At 46.8% G+C, this 18,541-nt stretch overlaps 1 protein-coding gene across 1 annotated transcript; it reads left to right on the top strand.

Annotated features, from left to right (window-relative positions):
- The first annotated feature begins 89 nt into the window (after window positions 1–89).
- Window positions 90–17,811, top strand: AKAP12 (A-kinase anchoring protein 12). Its single transcript, XM_026044342.1, has 4 exons — window positions 90–159; window positions 8,371–12,158; window positions 12,922–14,931; window positions 15,514–17,811. The coding sequence occupies exons 1-4, from the start codon at window positions 135–137 to the stop codon at window positions 15,520–15,522; spliced, it is 5,832 nt and encodes a 1,943-aa protein (XP_025900127.1). The 5' UTR covers window positions 90–134; the 3' UTR covers window positions 15,523–17,811.
- The last annotated feature ends 730 nt before the right edge of the window (window positions 17,812–18,541 follow it).

The following is an 18,541-nucleotide window of genomic DNA, read 5'->3' on the forward strand; positions in this document are numbered from 1 at the left end:
CGCCCCGGGGACCCCGCGCGCCCCTCGGCCCCGCGCGCCCTCCTCTCCTCTCCCCTCCCCTCGCCGGCCACGCGCGCCGAGCTCCGCACGGCGCCAGGGAAGGCTCCTCTTATCGGCGTGATTCACAGAGGAAGATGCTGGGGACCCTAACGATCACGGGTAAGCCGCGTGGCGGGGCTCGCCACCCGCGCTCCGCCGCGCCGTGGGGCCGCGCGGGACGCGGGACGCGCCCGCCCCACGGGAGGCGCCGCTCGCCCCGCCGGGCCGCCCCTGCCCCATCTTTCCCGCGGGGCCGCCCTAGCTCCCTCGTGCGCCCCTCCGAGCGCCGGCGCTTCTGGAGTTGGGGGCATCCACAGCAAGATGTTTCACTCCAGTCTGGAGCGAGCGAGGAGGAGAAGCGGGCATCGCTCAGCAGGTGGAAAGGCGCTTGTGTGGCAGAGGGAAGCTGTTGCAGTTAGGGTGCTGCAGAGCGGTGGTGTCCGCGTGCGTGTCCCAGGCGCTGCCCGCACCTGGATGCTCCGCTGGGCTCACTGCCGCTTGCTCAAGGACGTGGCGGATGAAGCGCTGAGGTACGGAAGCTGCCACCCTGAATGGACTGGGCTTTCTGGGAAGCTAATAACACAGAGAGCAGCTGAGAATTACAGTTAAAAGAGTCTTGCCCTGCTGTCCCTGCGGAGATGCATCTTTTTGTGCAAGTTAAAGCAGCAGTGGAAAATTTAGAAATATATATTACATTTCCTAAAGACAGTTAATACTCATCATGAAGTTTCCCCTTGAATTGCTGTGTCTTTAGCAAGCTGCTTCTTTTAATCTCACTATATTAGTAATTATTTATTTGCTCTTTTATATATATATTTATATATATATTATATATATAATTTGCGGGAGGTAGTGAATGCCTGCGGGAACCCCAGGGCTGAGTCCTGCGAAGCGCCCTGCTGCCACAGAGCAGGTCAGTAACAAGGCGGGCAGGAGCCGCGCTCCGCTGGGAGCTGACCCTGCGCCAGGCTGTACGTGATGGGAATCAGCCAGCGGGGCAGGAGATGTCCTACTGCTGCTCACAATAGGGTTTTCATTAAACTCAGTGTTTAATGAGCTTATCACATGCTGGGCCTTTTTCCTCAAGGGTTCTCTACTTTTTTGTTTCCTTTTGTTGTTGGTAATTACAGGTTAATCTGCTTTTCCAAAGTGGTCTTTTTATAGGGTCGCGCAGTTTGATAGACTGAGGTTTTCCTTATTTAATAATTCTTTGAGAAGGTTGGACTTTCACTGTAGCCCGATTGCTTCTACGCTGTGTTTTGTGAGAGCTCCAAGTGCAAGTTCCCATTTCCTTCGAAGGGACACAGCTCGTGTGTGTGTGTTGATGAGCAGAAGTACCTTAAGCTCGGCTTTGCCTAGTTAGTGTAGGCACAACCAGGTCCTCTTTGCGGTGAGTTTGTCTCTGACGTGAACACGTTATTCTTCATGCAGATATTTTGACAAAGAAGGTTTTCAGTCGGTTGCTCGTCGTGTGTCTGCATTAATCCCTCTCAGAAACGCCCCGCGATTCCTGAGCCGCGCTGCTCCGTCTCGTCTTTGTTTCTAGTGGAACAGATAGTTTCCCAAGGACCAGAGAACTGCTGTTACATCTCCCTTGTACTTAGCTAATACATTTAGCAAAACAGTCCGTGAACATGAGACACAGGCACGGTGGAAAACCATGAAATTTCATAAATATTTGTAGCATGCTGGTTTGGTTGGCAAGCAGAACAGCTGGGCTGGCTTAAGAAGAGTTTAGTATTGCGGGTTCATGAATGAAGAATCTTTAAATACAGTAACTGCATCTCCGAGCCTTGGTTAATGACCCCTGTGTTAAAAACAAAATCTGAAGAAACTTGGATACTGTTATTTGAAGTGCTGTTTTTGTGAAATAGTGAACTGCAAGAAGTAGTATTTCTGAAAATTTGTATTAGTTTATATAACTTTCCATGCTAGAATTTGATAAACTGATGTCTAGGTGGGAGCAGACAAGAAAGCTAAAGCAGAAACTTCTAAAAATAAAGTGTTTGTAAGGGAATGTTAGAGCATCACGTGGGAAACAATAGTATTTTTAAAAAAATGTTATTTTCATTTGAGCTTGCGTACAATGTCCCCTTCTGGAGCTTTTGCCTTTTTTCAAGGCCTTTCAGATACGTGAAAAGCTGCTAATTTGCAGCTTTTTCCTTGTCTCCTTTTTTTTTAAAGCAGATGCAGAAGTCTGTCAAATTGTAATACTTAACTGTTCAGCTGCCACACAAGCACTGGAGAACTAAAGACTGGACTTGCTGCTATTGGCTCCTAAAGCTCCGAAGGGAGAATGTGATTAGAAGGGCCATGAATTGCGTGCGGGCGTTGTGGAGTTTAGCACGTAAAATCTCTGCAAACCCTCCCTTACAATTTAAGCCTTCTTTGAGGAACCCGTCCCCACAGCAAGCTCGGGCCCTGGGCACAGTGGGGTGAACAGAGCGGTGGCGGCAGCAGTAGGTGCCCTCCATGAAAGGCTTCCTTGTCTCTGGAGGTCTTCCCAAGCCTCCTGGATGCCGCCCTGTGCGCCGTGCTCTGGGTGTCCCTGCTGGAGATGAGGGATTGGACTAGGTGGTCTCTGGATGTCCCTTCCAACCTCAGCCGTTCTGTGATTCTGTGAAATGCAGACCTGGTAGCAGAGATGGGGAGCAGAAACTGGTGACATTGTGTCAAGAAGCAACAGTGCTGCAGCCCTTACACCAGCCTTTAATTTAAAAAAATAAAGGGGGGGAGTGTTGTTTGTCTTGCTGAAAACGACCTCCTCGGATGTGAAGGCAGAAGGATCAGAATTAGTGGTGTAATAGACACTTCTCACACTCTGCAGGGGAAAGCTGCGTTTTTGTTTGCTGAAATACTTGGATTTGCCAAATCCCAGCTAGCTTCTTCATTTGAAATAAATTGTTTAGGAGAGAGATTTCATAGATGTTGTCATTTAAAATGTTTTGTTTTGCTTTTCTAATAACTGTTTCTCTGTTTTTTACGTGTTTATGTCCTTTGTTATCTCTGTGTTTGTTTGTTCCATAATAATAAGAGGAGCTATGCAGTTAAAAGAATGTATTTAATTGAGGAAAGCTTGGTGTTGAACTGTCACCATCATAGGCTTTTAGTTCAAATCCAATTTTAAATTGCGTCCTTGGGCTTCACTGTTGTGTGAGTTTTAGAGCAGTAGGTGTTCTTTGCAAGTCATTTTCTTGGCAAATCTAGCTGCAATGGAGGCAAATGGTTCTAAAATACCCTTCAGCTTTATGGCTATTTCCTACTTCACTTACACTCACATAAACCTACTGAGTCCTGTACATGTGACTAAAAGCAAATTTGGCCCTAAATATTTAAACATTGAATAAATGAAAAAAAAAATCAAAAAAGAGAAAGAAACAAAACCCTGCAGAGTCTTCCAGTGTGCAGCAGAGTTTGAAACATGGGGACCAGGGTGTGTATGACATACATCTGATAGATTTAGAATGTAGGGAATTTATGGAAAAAAGCCAGCACAGTGCTGCAAATCCTTGGGGGGAAAAGTCAACCAGCTCCAGATGTTGACATGGTCGGCTGCAAGCGCGGGAAGTGCCGGGGATTTAACCCTTGCGCTCTGAGGCCTTTTGGCCGCAGCAGCGACAGTCTTCGCTTCTCGAGATGGGTGCCGGGTGGGCTGCGTGTCTGGCCGTGCCAGACAGGTTAGTAAAAGGGAAGTGCTGTTAATTAATTACATCTTAATGATAAGATAGCGATAGGGTCAGTAATAGGGATTCAGCCTGTTTGAAAATACTCATGTTCCAGCACCTGGTCGATACCTTCATGGTTCCGATGGAATGGAAATAATTCCTGCCCATGGACTCAGCCTCGTGTGCAGCCTGGCACCTCTGCTTCCTTAGGGCCTTGGTGTCACCTGTCCCTTTCCGAATAAAGGGGCACATTTGTAGCTACTAAAGCCCAAGCTACACCTTGTTTCAGTTAAGAATGCTTGAAAGCTACCTGGTACATAAGTAGTTAAAATTGAATTTCAGTTTTAATTCTTAGCAACTGTGGTTTAAATAACCAAGGGGATCGATTTTATGATATAATGTATGATTTTATCTGTGCCTCTGCATATATCTTTATTGTATTTTTTTTTGTCTTGACTAGCCTGCAATGGTTGAAACACAGCCCTGCGTAGGGCAGACCTAAGAAACTCTATTCCTGACAGTGTCTCCCTGTGCAGGTTTGGGAAGGTGTTTTGCAAGGATCTCATGTGTTTCTTAAAGATGCCTTTAGGTCCTGTGAATTCATTCGCAGAGCGCTGGGTGCCCTGCCAAGAGACGTGCGGCGGTGCCGAGGGCTCGTCCAGGGAGCGATACCTTGTGCGGCGGCTCTCCGGGCTTTCCAGGGGCAGTTACTCACGGCTCGCGCCGCATTCGAAACTGCCAGTGCTAGCGATGCTTGGGCAGCGAGAATGTCCTTAATAAAAATGTCATTAAAGAATCCAGCTGTGGAGTGTAGTCCCATCTGCATGTGAGGAAGAATTTCTTCACTGTGAGGGTGACAGAGCCCTGGAACAGGCTCCCCAGGGAGGCTGTGGAGGCTCCTTCTCTGGGTGCTCTGGGTGTCCATGCTGGAGCAGGGGGCTGGGCTAGATGGTCTCTAGGGGTCCCTTCCAACCTCAACCCTCCTGTGGTTGTGGGATGCTGGAGTAAGCCCGCACGTGGACACGCTGCATGTGTTGGGTGGGAGTGGGTGTGCAGGGGAGGAGCACGGAGCTCAGCTGCAGTTGTCCATCCAAGTGCCAAGAGTTCATCCCTTAATGCCCTGTCTGTTTTGTTACAGATCTTCCTTTTTTTGTGATTTATTCAATTTATTTAATAAAGGGTAGCAAGGTAGCATGATTGTTTGAATCACGAGGAAGATCAAATTACTGTGTAATCCTCCTCACTGCCTCCCTTGAGCTATTTATACACACTGATCAGGTCCCCCCTCAGCCTTCTCTTCTCCAGGCTGAACAGACCCAGCTCCCTCAGCCTTTGCTCACAGGGCAGATGTTCCAGGCCCCTGATCATCCTGGTAGCCCTGCGCTGGACTCTCTCCAGCAGCTCCACATCCCTCTTGTACTGGGGAGCCCAGAACTGGACACAGTACTCCAGATGTGGCCTCACCAGGGCTGAGTAGAGGGGGATGATCACCTCCCTCGACCTGCTGGAGACGCTCTTCTTAATGCACCCCAGGATCCCGTTGGCCTTCTTGGCCACCAGGGCACACTGCTGCCTCATGGTCAACTTGTCATCCACCATGACGCCCAGGTCCCTCTCTGCGGGGCTGCTCTCCAGCAGGTCAGTCCCCAGCCTGTACTGGTGTTTGAGGTTGTTCCTCCCCAAGTGCAGGACCCTGCACTTGCCCTTGTTGAACTTCATGAGGTTTCTCACCGCCCAGTCCTCCAGTCTGTCCAGGTCCCTCTGGATGGCAGCACAGCCCTCAGGGCTATCAGCTACTCCACCCAGTTTGGTATCGTCGGCAAACTTGCTGAGGGAGCACTCCAGCCCTTCATCCAGGTCGTTAATGAATAAGTTGAACAGGACCGGACCGAGAACTGACCCCTGGGGAACACCACTAAGTACAGGCCTCCAGCTGGACTCCGCACCATTGACAACCACTCTGTGCACCCTGCCATCGAGCCAATTCCTAATCCACCTCCCCGTCCACACATCTATCCCACACCTTCGGAGCTTGCCCAGGAGGATACTGTGAGGGACAGTGTCAAAAGCCTTGCTGAAGTCCAGGTAGACCACATCTACCGCTCTGCCCCCATCTAGCCGGCTAGTCACTCCTTCATAGAAGGCGATCAGGTTAGTCAAGCAGGATTTCCCCTTGGTGAATCCATGCTGGCTACTCCTGAGCACCTTCTTCTCCTCCATGTGTCTGGAGAGAGCAGCCAGGATGAGCTGCTCCATCACGTTCCCAGGGATGGAGGTGAGGCTCACCAGCCTGTAGTTGCCCGGGTCCTCCTTCTTGCCCTTTTTGAAGACTGGAGTGACTTTGGCTTTCTTCCAGTCCTCCGGCACCTCCCTTGTTCTCCGGGACCTTCCAAAGATGATGGCGAGCGGCTCGGCTAGGACATCTGCCAGTTCCCGCAACACTCTGGGGTGCATCCCATCAGGGCCCATGGATTTGTGGGTGTCGAGTTTCCTTAGGTGTTCTCTGATATGATGGTTCTTTCTTTTGAAGTATTTTACAGGTATTGAGTGTGTCTTAGACTGTTACAGAGTGCATCATTTTCTAAGTCTAATGAACCCAAAGCCTTTGGCTGGTGGTCGTGAATATGAGGCCTTTGTCAGTTTGTGTAGCCGTTATGTGCTCGCCCTGTGTCTTGCCTCTTGCTTTGGAAATGGAGACACTTTACTAGGTCCCATTCCATTACAGTCTTCCCTTACAGAAAACATGTTTGCTGTGAGTCATAGTAGGTTTTCTGTTAAATTACATAGTTTGGTGTAAATGACTGTGCCCTTCATTCTGGATCTGAGCATAAATGGACAAAAACTCAGAAATGGTTCTCTGGTGTTATCCTTATGTCTTCTCAGCATACAGCTTTATAGTACTTGATTTATTAGGGTCCAAATAATGTTAATAAGACAATCCAGACAGTTTTTCTTTGGTAACCATCTTAAAATGAAAAGTGACAGGTTTATTTTACTAGGTTTATTTGCATCTTATTTCCCCTCCTTAGCTTGCCACTGTCCGAAGTATTCTTAAAAGGATTTTTATTTTTATTTGGGGAGCATCCTGAAGTTTGCATGAGCTGTATTACCAACTGAGTAATATTCCTGGATCCTTCAGAAAGATTTTTCTTTTCTTTTTCTGCTCCCTCACAAATTACTCATTGGGACGTCGGTCATTGTTTGAAAACGTGCAAGGAGTTTGGGTGCCGCTCAGAGGTCAGACCCCTACCTGAATTTGAAGTTAGTAATTAAAGTCATTTTAAATAAACTAGGAGGGAAAAATGGAAAGCTTTGCTTGTGTTAGTCGGGAACACACAGCAGGGTGAGGGCGCCAGAGCCCTGGCACAGGCTGCCCAGGGAGGCTGTGGAGTCTTCTTCTCTGGAGATCTCCCAAACCCGCCTGGATGCCGACCTGTGCCCTGGGTATCCCTCCTGGAGCAGGAAGGTTGGACTAGATGGTCTCTAGGGGTCCCTTCCAACCTCAACCACTCTGTGGTTCTGCGAGTCGCAGAACTCGGGCAGCTGGAAGGCAGGGGCTGTTCTTTCTCGCAGCACGTTGCTGCCAACATGGAGCTTTTCCATTTGCGTCTCCCTTCCGTTCCATCAAGTCCTGCACAGCAGAGTCATTCAGGGTCTCACATGAACCATAGGTTTATTTTTGTATGTTTTGTTCCTTATCAGGTGGTACTATTATTCACTATTATTAATGTAATTCAGATTATAAGCTATAGGACTTTTATCTTCTCATCTTTTGCAGGACATCCTTGTTTCTCTCTATCTTTTTGCCTGTAGAGATCTGTTTAAAACTCTTGGATGAGAATTGAGGCCTACTCTAGCTTTACAGGTTTTTTAACAATACATACTTAATATTTCTACCTCCTTATACATTATGAACATCATTACTTTTAATGGATATGGATGAAGTCGCTGTCTGGCCATAGCGGTCATGGAATGCAGGGTAGAGACCCGAGTTTACTGATTTAAAAATAAATATATGGTACTGTAACTGTTTCGGTGTTTGCAAGTTTACAGAAAAATAGGAAATGTCACAAAAACTCAATCACCTCTTGCCGTTCATTTGAGGCAGAATTGAATAACGAGCTCTGCTTTTCTTATCATCATTTTAGGTCAATACATCTTTAAAATTCTCTCCCTTCTTAGAAGTCTCCCTTTGTATCCAAAGGATATGGAGCATCATCTTCAGAAATAATTACAGATATTTTTCTATGAATTTGTTTATATGTGATACGGCAGAAATCAATGCTTTTCTTCTCACATGAAATTTTAGTACCATCTTTAGTACCAGTTCTACAGTCCAAAAAAAACTCTCATCAAACCCATGACAGAGGGAAAGAAAGAATGAGAGAATTATTGCTCTGAATGTGCATTTGTAAATAATCTTTAAAAATTTGTATGGACTAAAATGAAGAAGAAAAGAAATTAGTAGATCGGGGTTAGCTGAGAACTAGCCCTTTTAGAAGTGGTAACTGTAGCACACACAAGAGGAACACACGTAATAGAACTTGCATGGTTGAGAAATGTTCATTAAGAGGGAAAATAGATATAGATGTACAGTTAGAAAGTAATAGGGAATTAAGAATGCAAGGAAACTTAATGTGATTTTTTTTGTGTTATTTTTTAACAGTTGGACAAACTGAGCAGTCCAGTGCAAATTTGCAGGAAGAGGCCGTAACTATGGAGACAAGTCCTTCCGAGTCGAGCACCAAGGATGGTCTAGATGACGGAAAAGAGGATCCTGAAATAGCTAAAAAATTGCCACCTTTGGAAGAAGATGCAGAAGACGTTGACCAAGCATCTGAGCCACAGTCTTATGATTTGGGTTTTAAAAAGGTTTTTAAATTTGTTGGCTTCAGATTCACAGTTAAGAAGGAAAAGACAGGAAAATCAGAGCCAGTTCAGCTGCTTACCGTAAAAAAGGAAATGGAAGGCACCGAAGGAGCTGGTGATCAAAGTGAGGCCAGCCCAGAGGAAACGCCGGGGCCTGGAGATGCCCTCTCTGCAGAAGACAACACCAAAGACGCAGCAAAGGATGAACACGCAGAGGATGAATCTCCTAAAACACCAGAAGCAAAAGAGCTGTCTTCTCAGTCAGCTGCCTTAGCCACTGATACTACGTCACCACTGCGGAAATTTTTTTCCCAGGGATGGACTGGATTTAGGAAAAAGAAGAGTTTTAGGAAGCCTAAAGAAGATGAACTAGAGTCTCCTAAGAAAGAAGAGGACCAAGAAAAACAGGAGGCAGCATTAACAGCTGAAGCCACTGAAAAGGAAGAGAAATCTGAGGACAAGAGTCAAGATGAAGAGAAAATTGTCGCAGCAGTAACTGTTGAAATACATGAGAAGGAGCAAACTGAAGATGAAAAGCAGGAATCAAAAAAGACTATGGCAGCTGTAACAGTTGAAGCGAGTAAGAAAGAAGAGCTAACAGGGCATGACAGACAGGGCCACGACGAGGTTATAGAAGCAGCAGTTGTTAAAGCGAATGGGGAAGAAGTAAAAGCTGAAGATCAAGAAAATAGGTTAGTGGAAAGCTCAGAAGAAACAAAGGAAGGAGAAAAAGGAAATGAGGTGACAGTGATAACATGTTCTACTGAGCCTGTTCTTAGTGCTTTAACTGAGAGTGCAAGTAGAGAACTGAAAACAACAGAAGTTTTAACTGTGGAAGGAAAACTGGAATCAACAGAGACATGGGAAGTAAATGACACAACTGAAAAATCCTCTGGAGAGAAACTTGAAGCAGATTCTTTATCAGCAGTTGAAAGTTGTGGTGAAGAATTAAAAAAATCTGAAGAAACAGCAGAGAATAAGCCTGAATCCTTAGCTCCACTGAAGGAAGAAACAGTTGAAAAAACACAGAAAGCAGAATCAGTAATTTCACCTGCAACAGAAGACCTCAATGGAAAGGCAGAAACACCAGAAGAAGCTCATGACACAGCTGTGGAGAAGAAAGGAGGCAAAGCAAAGACTTTTTCCACTTCTGAACATTCATTTGACACGGAGGGTGACCAACAGCCAACCAAACCCACTGATGAAGGTCCCCAGGGCCAGGCAGGCATAGTTGTGACAGATGATATCAAACCGACTGAGGTAACTACACAAGTGTCTCCTGAGGAGGCAGCAGAAAGGAGGCCTGCAGAAGGTATCACAAGTGAAGCTGAACTACTGTCTTCTCAGGAAAAAACTAAACTACAGGGCAGCCCTTTAAAGAAACTCTTTACAGGTACTGGATTAAAAAAACTGTCTGGAAAGAAGCATAAAGGCAGGAGAGAGGAATCTAAGTTAGGAGAACAGGGAGAACAAATTCAGCACTTGTCAGATTCCCCAGATAGCCCAGAAGAGCAAAAGGCAGAAAGTTCCGCTTCTTCTCCCGAGGAATTAAATGAGATTCCTTCTTTGGAAAAGCCTGCAGATGGGATGCAGGCCACTGAAAATGAAGATGCTGCAATTTCAGATATGGAGAGAAAAAGAGAAAGTGTTACACCGTGGGCATCATTTAAAAAGATGGTGACTCCCAAGAAACGTGTCAGAAGACCTTCTGAAAGTGATAAAGAAGAAGAGATTGATAAGACAAAGAGTGCTCCAATGTCTACAACTGAAAATGCAGTTGATGAAAATCAGAGAGAATTAAAAGAAAATGGGATGGACCAGAAACAAGAGAAAGTCACTGAAGAGCCCAAAAGAAAGGTTGACACCTCCGTGTCCTGGGAAGCTTTTATATGTGTAGGTTCTTCAAAGAAAAGAGCCAGGAAATCATCATCATCTGATGAAGAAACTGAACATAAGGTTGGTCAAGAAGGCCAAAAAATAGAGGAATCTGGACAAAGCAAAGAAACGGCAACAGATGCAGTTCTTACTAGCTCTCAGGAGAGTGATCAAGGACAAGGAAATTCCTCCCCTGAACAAGCTGGAAGCCCATCTGAAGGTGAAGGCATTTCAACGTGGGAATCATTTAAAAGGTTAGTCACTCCAAGAAGGAAATCCAAAACCAGAATGGAAGAGAGAACTGAAGACTCTGTCGTGGGATCTAGCCTGGAGCACTCAACCTCAGATGGTGAGCCAGGAAAAGATGAATCCTGGGTTCCATTTAGAAAACTGATGCCTGGCCGTAGGAAGAAAAAGTCAGATGGGAAACCAGAACCATCTCTTCTTAAACAAGCAAGAGAAGACATGACAGAAACAACTGAAGAAGATTCTGATGTTCCAGCTGTTGTTCCTTTATCTGAATATGAAGCAGCAGAGCAAGAGAAATTAGAAGCCCAGCAAGTAAAAGATGCTGAAGCGAAAAGAGAACCAGCCTCAGAGAAAGAAAGTGCAGAAAAGCTAGAAGAGATGGTAAAAGCTGAGCAGGCTACTGAAGGGCTTGTCCATGCAGTTAGTGTTACTGTTGTGGAAGGAGAAAGGGCAGTTACCAGTATTGAAGAAAGGTCCCCGTCCTGGATCTCTGCTGCTGTGCTGGAGAGCATTGAGCAAGCAGAAGAAGAAGAAGAGAAAGAAACTGAACAAAAATGTGAATCAGAAGCTGTTGCAGAAGAAGCAGTTGTGGATGCCAAGACCGTGCCAGAGGTGAGAAGGGATACAAGTGATGATACCACAGCAAGTGAGCCAGAGCTATCCTCGGAAGCCGTGACAGCTCTGGAGGAGACTGTGGAACCTCACTGTGCTGAAGAAACAGTGGAAGTATCCATTGCTGAGGAGACAACCGAGATGGTTTCTGCTGTTTCACGGTTGTCCGAAACCCCTGATACTACAGAAGAAGTTACGCCTGTACAGGAAGTGGAGGCTACTGAGCAAAACTTGAGAGAATTAGCGAGACAGACGCAAGAAGTTCTTCAGGAAGTTGCTGAAAGAGTAAGGTCATCGGAGGTAGTGCAGCTGGCTAGTGAGAGAACCGTGGAAGCAACTGTAACTCAGACAGGGCAAGAAATTGAGTCAGAAAGGAAAGATGATGCTGAAGATGTGAAAGTACTAGATGAGGAAATTCTTGTGGCTGAACAGTCCTTGAAAACTGGAGGACACAAGGAGGATGATATCCAAGCCCCGGGAAGTGCAAGGAGCACTCAGGCTGAAGATAGACATGAAGAAGTTCTACAGGAAGGTTTGGAGAGAGGTGAAATACCTGCTGCAGTACAAGAGAGCACAGAAAAACTTGAAAGTGTAGATATATCAAGAGATGAAAGCCAGTGGCAGATGCATGAAAAAGCAGTTGTAGATGATCATGAGGAAGCACCTGAATTGCAGAGAACAACAGAAGAACCTTCATCAGAAGACAAAGACTTTCACAGCAGCAAAATAGTCGCTTCCAAGGAAGAGCCAGTACTAAAGCAGGAATCTTCAGAACAAGACAAATTGCCCTTAACTGAGCTGACAGGAGATGAGATGAGAGATGAACATACTCCAGGAGTGGAGGCTGCAGTAAGTATTACACTTAACACGAAGGTCGATGTCTCCAAAAAATTAAGTGAGTGTTAGACATCAGAGCTAATTCAAAAGCAGGCTCTAGCAAAATTGTTTTCAAGGACCTTCGTTTTACAGAATGATGGAATTGAAGTTTCTTTCTGTGAGACAGATTCAAAAATGTTTGAAAGCAGCTACCACTGAGACTTTTGTGCAGAGTGAGATGCATAAAATTCTTCCAGTAGGAGGTGGATGGTAGTGTACTTGAATCTGAACGTGCAGAAACAAACGTCATTAAGACTTCTGCACTGATTAATGTTATTGAAGATATTGTAAGAAAAAAAATGCTGCATGTACATGGCACCTTCCATCTCAGATTGAAGTTTTAATCTCGGGCACACGTGCGATTGTGGGTGATTGTGCCTCTGCAAGGCAAGAAGTGGCACCACTGCCTGTGGCTTTAAAGGTGCAGGAGTGATGGTGGCTCATGAGCTGCTCCCCTCTTCCTCACTTTCCCCCTTTCATAACGGTTTGGTCTTTGGTTTATGTGGTGTCAGCTGTACCTGCTTTTGAGCAGGCCCTTTGTTGCCTGAGCTGTGTGCCCTATGAAACTACACACCAATGTGCTGGGATCTTGATCAGCTTATCTTGATGTCATCAACACATGCCATTACAGCCCAGACCGTCTTGTTTATTTATTCTGGTGCTTTTGCGTGCAGAATATTCCAAATCACTCTTCACTTGTGCCTTTCTTTCATATTTTTGTTCCTGTTCTCCTCAGGTGCAAAACATGGATGCAGGTGATGCCTCTGCCTTGGGTCCTGCAGGCACTGCAAGTGAAGTGCCCGTTGTGCAGCTTGCAGGTGAGGGTGATGTCTCCTCCAAGGGCCTAGAGGACACAGGAGCGGCTGCTGTTGCTGTCCCTGGCACGCCAGAGGGAGAAGAGACAACTCCTGCCTTGGGCTCACCGGACCAAGCTTGGACTAAGGGCACTCCTGGCGAGGCACCTCCGCAGGGAGAGGAGGCAGTGCAGGCCACCCAGGTCCCCACTGCCGAGCTCCCAGAGCAGAGGGAGACACAAGGCCCTGCCCTTCCCACAGAAACAACTGGCTCCGAAGCAGCTGCAGTGTCCGGGCAGAGTGTGAGCGAAGGGCCTGCTGAGCAGGTCTCTGCAGAGGACTCTGGGCCTGTCCTTAAGCCCAAATGCCCAGAAAGACCCCCAGGGGAAGTGCGCTCTCAGAGTGACGAGACCCAATGCGGACCCTTACAAGATGCTGAACTCAAAACTGCAGCCCTCTCCCAGAGTGAAAACACTAAGGATGACAAAATGGAAGGTGCTGTCCTCAGCACGGACTCGTGTGGCCCTGTCTCTGCAGCCCCCACACAGCTTGAAGGAGAAGACCTATCTGCCTTAGCACTGACGGGCATGGAAGCCACGGGCGAGGGGAGCAGTGTCCTGTCTGGCAGCAGTCCGAAGGGGTGTGAAACCCCAAGGAGCGTCGCTGCAGGAATGCCAGCGGAAGCAGAAAAAGAACTTGCAGAAACCTCAAGCTGTGAGGATGTGCAGAGGGAAGAAAGCAAAGGGGAGCGACTGGTGGGAGCACCCGATGGTGCAGGTGACTCTGACACACTGGAATCTGTGAGCGATGATGGATGTTACTCTCACACTGTGCAGCAAGAGCCTTCAGCTGGGCCTGCGGAAGGCCCTGGCTCAGCCGACCCTGGAGCTGGAAGCCTGGAGCCACCGCAGGGGTCTGTTGCAGCACCCACTCGTGAGCCTGAAGAGCCTGTCCCCGCCGAGCCTGTCCCTGTGACACTCCCAGACCCAGCAGCTGAAGCGATAGAGCCGCTGGCAACCAGCCCCAGGCAAGTGGCTGCTGAAGAAGTCCCAGCTGCTGCTGTTGACCATTCGGGCCCTGAGACTGCAGAGCTTGATGGTGCAGAAGCACCTCACCCTCAAGCACCTCCTGTTCCTCTGAAGGCAATTCCAGAGCAGAAGCAAGAGATGCCCCAGGAATTTGGACACCCTGAAGCCAGTGTTGCTGCTTCCAAGAAAAGTCCTTCTCTCGACCACCCTCAGCTGGAGAAAGACATCGTTCAGTCTGTGGCCTTGGAAAGCCAAAGCACAGAAATTGTATTGAACGCCATCCAGACGGCTGTTGACAGACTCGCAGAGCCGGAGGAGACAGCGGCAGCCGAGTCAGGGCAGCACGCGGAGCGCGCGGGCGGGAGCCAGCCCGGCAGCAGCCGGGTACCTGCATTTCTGGAAACGGCGCTGGGGAATCACCTGCCTGTCAAAGAGGAAGAAACCCCAATTAGTGATGAAGAGCTCCAGCAGCCAACAACAGCGAAACATTCCCCCTTAGGAGAGTCTGCAGAAATTCATGCGAGTGTGGAACAGGCAAAAGATAAGCTGCTCCTTTCTCATGCACCTAAAGAAGGAAAAAGTGAGAATTCACTAGAAGTTATGGTTAGCCCTCAAGATGATTCAGGAGAAAGTGCAACACTTCCAAATTCCACAGTAGGAATAGGTACTTCAAAAGATTCAACCAAAGAACCCCTTGACACACACCCACCAAAATTAAAGGAAAAAGAGCTGGGGCAGGTTCTGGAAATCCCAGACCAAAACACAGTTCAGCAAACACAGATAGAAGAGAAGGACGAGCAACATACCCTGTCAGTGGAAGATGTGAAAACACCGACCCCAGAGCCAGAGGGTGTTTGTAGCCAGGAGGGTGCACCTTGCCATCATCCGCAGAGCCTGAACTCACTGGCTCCCGAGGCTTCAAATGTAAGCAGCGTTTCTAGCAGGCAACTTCTTTCCCTTTCCAGAGCAATTCTGAGCTGTGTAGAGCTCATGTCTCTTATTTTCATTCTAAACTAGCCACAGAGATTATGGCCAGGATTGCTCTTTGGTTTAACCAGTAGTCTTTTTTTTTTTTTTTAACTGACTTTCCTGGCCACACAGCACGTTATTCCCTCTTTTATGAGGGGCACCATTACCCATCTCTTTAATGGTCTCTGCCTTCAGCTTCACCTCTGGCCTGTAGTTTAAGGAGTTTCTAGGAGGTGGAAAATAAATTTACAATTTTCTTAGCTATCCAAAACACATTCCATACAGGTGACTGTGATGTTTAATCTGCATATTTACTTTCTAACAAAGCAGACTTGGAAATTTGAAAGGCCTGATTGGCGTCTTCCACTGTAAATCAGGAGTGCCTCATATACTCTCCTTTGGCCATTTATTATTCTTGCGTAATTAAGTTGTGTGACCCTTTCCATTTCTGCAAACAACTTAAGACTGATGCTGTGATATCCTTGAGAAATGAAATTATCGTTAATAAAACTTCGTTACCGTCTTCTTTTTTTTCAGATGTGCTAAGCATCCCTGTGGCATTTGGAGAGATGCCAGTCTTAGAGAACAACTGACAATCCTGTGGCTGAGCCAGGAGCTTTATTCACCACCCTTTATTCTTGGATGTTAACAGCTGCTCTTCTAAAGACTTCACTTTTTTGTCATTTCTATTAAAAACAATGCCTTCAAAGTTGGGTATGTTCACACGTGTATCCCATGCAAAGGTCAGTTGCCTTTGCCCCAAATGTACCATTTAGACTGGAGATGTGCAACTAAGTGAATGGGCAGACCACTAAAAATCGTTCCACAGTTATTGCCATATCTTCACTTAGGATGTCTCCTGTCTCCTTCAGTCCCTTCATTTATACCTGAATCCCTTACCTTCTCCCTGCAGTCTCCCTTAGTGCACTCATCTTCCGTAGCTGCCTTGATTTAATCCACCACGAGGCCATAAGTGCTGCTTGGCTGAGGAGATGAAGGGAGAGGAGAGCTGAATGATGAGAACATGTGAAACTTCTGGCTGACTAGTTCATGTTTCCTTGTTGAACAGCAGGAACTGGAACACGCACAAATTCTCGAGCAAGATGCTGGAGATTTCTGCCTCTCAATCCCTGTCAGGTGAAAAGATTGCCCTTGCCGTCCTTGCTGGTGCTTGGGCAGGCCTGTGTTAGTCAGAAGTAACTTCCACAGGGTGGCCTCAGAGGAGGAGGTTGAGGCTACCCTTCTTCCGTTGTTCCAGACTTCAGGTTTCCAGAACTGGACTGTAATGTGTTGAATATTTATATGTATGTCTTAAACCCAGTTCTGATTTTGATGTAGAGGTATGATATTTCTGTACCTTTTAGACCCTTGAAAGAACTTTGTAGTGTAGCCTGGAGACAAAATGGATACCATTGGAGAGGAAGCCGCTAACATGTACTTTCCTATTTATTGTTCCAGGTTTTCCCCACCTAAAACCCCTCTAAAACTTGGCTGTCATGCTTTGAGTATTTATATGTATATCCTAATCCCAGGTCTGATTTTAACGTAGACTGTGATCTGTTGAAAGATGAAAGTAGAGCCCTAACTTGTGGCAGATCTGCCCACTGCCATAGCAAAGTCGTCTCCACTCTCCGGGTTTCTGAGAACCGTCCAGACTCGCACCCAGGAGTGTCCCAGAGTCCGCTCTGTTGTAGGCACTTCCTCATCCAGCCCCAAGGCCCTCCTCCCACTGCCCCCTCTACCAAACAACCTGCATACATCACGTGCCTGAACCGCTTTCCCACCAGGGCATTTCCTGAGATCCTCCCTGCTCATAGCAATTCCCTGTCTTCCCTGTGGGAGGAGCAGGAAGGAGGGTGAGGGCTTGATGAAGAAGTGTGCCTGGGACTGCGAAGGGAGGAAGGAGACCTCGGGGTGCCGAGCATTTCAAACTCATTTAACGCAAGGTGGATGTAAGGTGGGTTGGATTGAGAGCAGCCCACAGAACAAGCCAGGGGATTTAAAGCCAGGCAGAAGGCCCGAGCCCGACAGTGGTGGGATGGCCACCCCCGCCGGGAGCGCGCGCGCACTTCTGTTGTTTACATTGAAGTCAGACAAAGGGGGTGCCAGTCACTACTTTCCATCCTGATTTCTGAAGCGAAGGCTACAGAGCGCGCTCTGTGAGACTGATGCCCATCACATTGAACAACAGCTTCACTATCCTACCTGTGTAGTAATTTATTTTAAAGTCAGCTTGCAGTGTAGCCAGGCCCTTGTCCCGGTGGGTGGCCGCCTGTCCCCCAGGCTGCGCACAGCAAGCGACGGGACCCGTTGCACTGGTGTGACTGCACCACCTGGTGCTGCCCTCTGGGGAAGCACCCGGAGATTTCTCCTTACCTCAAAGCAGATGATATAAATATTTAACGCCGAACAATGTGGTTTCAAACAATCCAGCCCATCTTTGTCCAGCGTTAGCGGCAGCTTTCCCCCTTAGCTTTGGGCAACTCCAACGATCTCTGGCAGTTTCCACGGGTTAAGTTGGCTTGCAAATTAACTGTGCTCTTAATAACACCTCACAAGTGCAAACTTGGCTGAACTTGTACAAACTGTATTCCTATGTACGTTAAGCCATATTGCAATAACTGCAGCAGGTAAAATGAAATAACAGTAGCATGACCTGTGTAATCCCTATTCTTATGTTTGTAGTTCCAAAGCTGTTAATAATATGTAAAGTTAATTTTTGTCTGAACCTCATTTAAATAAAGCCAGCTTTATCACAATGTAAATTGTCTGTTGGTAGTAATTGGACAGGCAAGTGCTGAAACTTGCTTGTAACCTTCATTAATCCAGGGCCTAGGTAAGCAATGCAACAAACATAACTATAAAGCAAATAGAAATGCTTCTTATTGCAGCTGACAGCTGAAAAAATCCTGCACCTGAAACCATGCTAGTGGTGCAAGGAGCGCGTCTCCTCGTGAAGACGCTCCTGCCTTCCGGTGTGTTGCTTTGGCCTCTGAGACTCTCACTTGAGACTGTGACTTCTGGCTTATGCTTAAAAGCTTGAAGCTTTCTCTGATCCAATGTACTGGGTTACCAAATTTGATTTTATGTTTTTAAGGTAGATTTTCATTGATTAAATAAAATGCAACTGCAAGTTTGTTTTAATTTGCGTATGTGCTTTTTTCTTTGTAGCTTCCCCCTGCTTGGTGCAAATTGTTTTCCGATGATTGCTTAATCTCCGGAGAGGTCCTTGTGCTTTATTCACAGGTCAGGATAAGGAACAATGTGAAGCAGAAGGTGGGTAGGGCTGAGAGCACAAGTGTTGGGATCCTGATCTAGGAGGCAGGGATGAGCTGGCTCTGTGAACATTTTCAGGATGCTGGTAAGATGGATGCTAACATCTTTTCTTGTTGGATTCTCAACTTAGACTTTATGAAAGTGAGAATGAATGAGAATAGTGTAGTAAAGATGTAGGGAAGTTCTGATACAAAAGCCGCTGGGGAAAAAAAAAAAAAACTATCAACTACTTAAAATATGAAGAACAAACAGTTTTGGGAAGTGTCTCTTGCTGCTTTTTGAAAATAAC

Source organism: Nothoprocta perdicaria, unplaced genomic scaffold (genome assembly GCF_003342845.1).
Source record: "Nothoprocta perdicaria isolate Ctin4 unplaced genomic scaffold, notPer1 scaffold_36, whole genome shotgun sequence".
Classification (NCBI taxonomy): Eukaryota; Metazoa; Chordata; class Aves; order Tinamiformes; family Tinamidae; genus Nothoprocta; species Nothoprocta perdicaria.